Genomic DNA, 3,864 nt, shown 5'->3' on the forward strand with positions numbered 1-3,864 from the left:
GGTAGACTGGTACAGACCCTGGACATCAGGGTGGTTGTAGGTGACCAGTGACTCCTGTAACTCTGAATGTACTGTGATGCAGTAATAAATATAACACACCGCAAAAGAACAAGCAGCGTTTTGGTTCTTCATAGATTCATTACAGGTCACCTGGAAGTAGGACAAAACCTGTGGGGTCATAAATATACATACAGCAAACTAGAATGATCAGTTTTACTTTCATGGCCTCCTGACGTCTCCTGAGTGGTTCTGGTTGACTCCAGCTGCTGACTCCTCTGATCCAGTTTCAACAGAACCATCTGATCCACTCATTAGACTCAGAGGTAAAGTCTGAGGAGCTCAGCAGAGATCTGGACAAATATAACTACAACAATAATTCCAGAAGACCTTTGATAAATAAAGTCTGGAATTACCTGATTGTTTCAGGACTGCATGGATCAGATGTTTGACTCTCTACCCGCTCATTAAATAAATAAGTCAGTAAATGCATCTTCTCTGTCTGTTCCCAGCAGCAGGTGGCTCCTCAGGCAGCCAAGACCATGTCTCCACCGTTCACTCCAATGGGAGGATACAGCGCCGGCTCCACCAACACCTTTGGCCAGATGCCTACAGGTGCTGCTCCTGCCCAGACCAACGGGGCCAACTACCCCCAGATCAACTCTCGTGTCAGCAACAACATCAACGGTTACGGTGGGTTGTGTCCTCCATGTGTGAGTCTGAGAGTCGTGCTGGTACAAACCCTGACTGGTCTGTGTTCTGTCCCAGATGGATCCCAGTCCGGAGCTCAGTTCCCTCCTCGAGCAGCGGAGGCCGTGTGGCCCCAGTGGCAGGGCCAGCAGCACTCACAGAGCAACGCCGAGCAGCACCCTCACGCTCAGGGCAACCAGCAGGACATGTTTCCTGTGAGTTCAACTAGCTGGTTGTGTTTCAGACAGAACTTATAAACACCGAGACAGCAGAAACACGGTGCACTGAGGGCTTAACAAGCACATGAGTATAACTTATTAAGCACTGTATGTATACAGACCATCCAGCATCATGAGGAGCTTGAACACCTCTCAGCTCTCCACGTGTCAGCATTTTGATCAGGAATGAGGAGTTGAAGCTGGATTCACCTTCTTCTCTCCAGATGGGAGCCCCTGGGCTTCTCTGAGGAGTCACACATGAATCAAGCATCACATTCAGCCACTAACACTGTTTCTGTTCAGGAATGACAGTAAATCACTAGAATCTGACTTCATCTGAGTCCAGAAATAAGAACAAAGTGCTTTCATATGTTTTCATTTCATTTTCTGGTAAAACAGTCAATTAGAAAATTGCTGGAGAACCATAATGATGATATTTCAGCATTAATAACATGATTGTGGTTAAAGATCTCCTCCATGCTGGTGTGTTAGCATCACACACACACATAGGAGGGGATGGAGGTGATGACCAGCTGTGGTCTCAGGCTGACACTGGAGGAGGTCTGATACCTCAGTGAAGACTGTAGATCACAGCTAAAGCTAAACACTTTTCCACTGCAACTGTTTTCTAAGACGCAGCGCTGTCTGCAGTTCACCATCCAGACGCAGATGCTACATGGACCAAACACACTTGTTCCAAGGAATTACAGCATTTTTTAAAAGCGTGCATTGGTTTAAAGTATTGATGCCAACAAGTTTTTAGTGTCCTTTGTTCTGCCGAGTGTTTGCTTTAAGTTCATCATCATGCCTTCATAGGACAGAAAACAGTGTCTCAGTTCTGGATTTGAACCACCAGAGAGTTGTGTGTTTATATGTTGGCTTATTTTCCTGCTTCTGCCTTTTCTTCCTGCGGCTGATTCCCTCAGGGTGAAGTCTGCAGAAATGCAAGCTCCCAGAAAGTTGCTGAAACGGCTCAAAATGCTCGTTCTTCTTTGGTTTTCTGTGGAAAAGCCCTAAACGGAGCAGCAACACGCTGGGACGTTGTGATTGGGCCTCGCTCCTGTTGTACTCATAGTTTGCCTCCTAAATGAAACGTTTGTCTCTCTGATCTGATCCAGGACGTGCTGTCGATGCTGGACCAGCCCGCCAACTTCAACAGCGATGACTTCGAGATCCCCCTGTACCCGCCATTCAACGAGTGACCCGCTCGCCGGATCTGTCCGCTGACGTCGCTCCTCGCCGTTTCCTGATGTTTAGCTCTTCTCCTGCTCCTCTGTTCTTCCTGCTCCTGACAGTAGCACTCTCCTTTGCTTTGCATGGCTCAGATTGCACAGCTGCAAGCCAGTCCCAGACGGAGGGACGTACCTGGCTGCAGGTACACCGATCGCAGAGGAAAATCAAGTATTTGCTACTGACTAAAAGATTTATTATTTTAACAATATTCCAGCCATTGTAAGACAAATCTCTAGCTAGCACTGCCCAAAGCTCCACAACCCACGTTGTAGATATGTCCTATACAGTATATACATATATATAGAAATATATAAAAGACGCACAATCACACAGCCACACTTGAATAGACTGCACAGTGACACTCTGTACACACACGTGAACACACACACACACACACACACGAAGGCCTTTATTCAGTTCTTCTCAGGCATTGGTGCAGAGTGTGTGTTGCAGTTGTACCCTTTAGCATGCAGACAAATCACTCCAGATGTTGATTTAAACTCTTGGGAAATTTGCAGGGATTTACAGCTTTGGTGATTTTAAGTCTCAGCTGTCGAGCGTCACTCTGAGCCCACAGCATGCCTCTGCATGAGCGCGCTGCTTCCTGGAGCGCTTCCACGTCGTGCCGGTTTCTGTCTACGACGTAGATCAGCGGCCTCACCTGTAAACTTTTATTTGAAGTCGTCTTCTTCTGTGAACGATGCATTCATCTCCACACGACGTTGTCAAGGTGCAGATACAAACAGTCTCTTTTCTTTGCCTACTTATATGCGGTATGCATGCGTGTGTGCTTAATGCATACGGTGTCATCAGTAACTACAACTCTTGGGTTGTTCTTCCTCGTAACCCTGTAACTGCAGACTTTTTGTACTCGTTTTGTACCAGGAGTCACTCACAGCAATACCTACCAGGCAGGAATCATGTACTTCTGAAGCCATTCTTTATAAATGTACTCCTTGATTAATGTTATTTTAAACTGGTGAACCATGGTAGTAACGTTTGATTGAAAGTATTTTATTGTTTGATAATCTCTCGACCTCTTCGTCGCCCTCTCCTGATTGGTGTTTTCTTAACGGTTTGATCAGGGTATTCAGGATTAAAATGGAATCAGCAGAGCGAGAAGCGATGCGATCTGCAGTGAGAATGTCCAAAAGTCGTTTTGTTTTCAGTGTTCGTCCTCTTGTTTGTGACGGTTTGGACTAGGACCGAGTCTTTGCCAAGAAAGTCTGTCGTGGGTGAGTTTTCATGATAGAACAGCGTCATGGGATTAAGGGTAGTGCTTCTACAGTTTTATTTTTAATGTGTGAAATTTAAAGTTGAGCCCTGTTGTTCCAGCTTTCACTGTCTGTGTAACAGTCACATGTTTGTGATGGCAGATGATGTAATTGTTTGTAAACCCATGTAGATAATTGTCCAGTTTTCCACAGGATGCTTGTCTCGGTGTTGTCTTTGTTGTTGCTGAAAACCTCTCTGGTTGCTCTGTATCCAGGTTTTTTTCACTCATAGAAACACAAATATATAAATATACTGTATATGAAATTTTAATCGAGAGAAAGATGTTTGGTTTTTGTATTAAATTGTTATATTGTCAGAAATGAAGGAGTTGGACTCTGATTTCACCTCATTCCTCTGATGAAACTGTTCAGACTCTGTCAGGTTGGACTGAGGTCTGGACTCTGACTGGGCCTCCAGAACTTCACCTTGTTGTCTTCAAACCATCCAGGTG

The 3,864-nt window shown here is 45.3% G+C and overlaps 1 protein-coding gene across 1 annotated transcript in view; it reads left to right on the forward strand.

Moving 5' to 3' along the window:
- arnt (aryl hydrocarbon receptor nuclear translocator) overlaps positions 1–3,733 on the forward strand; it is a 24,398-nt gene extending 20,665 nt beyond the window's left edge. The window contains exons 18-20 of the mRNA XM_008292706.1: positions 510–690; positions 766–902; positions 2,024–3,733. Coding sequence (XP_008290928.1) covers positions 510–690; positions 766–902; positions 2,024–2,107 — 402 coding nt within the window. The 3' untranslated portion in view covers positions 2,108–3,733. The remainder of the gene's footprint in view (positions 1–509; positions 691–765; positions 903–2,023) is intronic.
- Positions 3,734–3,864: the final 131 nt, after the last annotated feature.

This window comes from Stegastes partitus, unplaced genomic scaffold (genome assembly GCF_000690725.1).
Source record: "Stegastes partitus isolate 25-593 unplaced genomic scaffold, Stegastes_partitus-1.0.2 Scaffold824, whole genome shotgun sequence".
In the NCBI taxonomy this organism is placed as follows: domain Eukaryota; kingdom Metazoa; phylum Chordata; class Actinopteri; family Pomacentridae; genus Stegastes; species Stegastes partitus.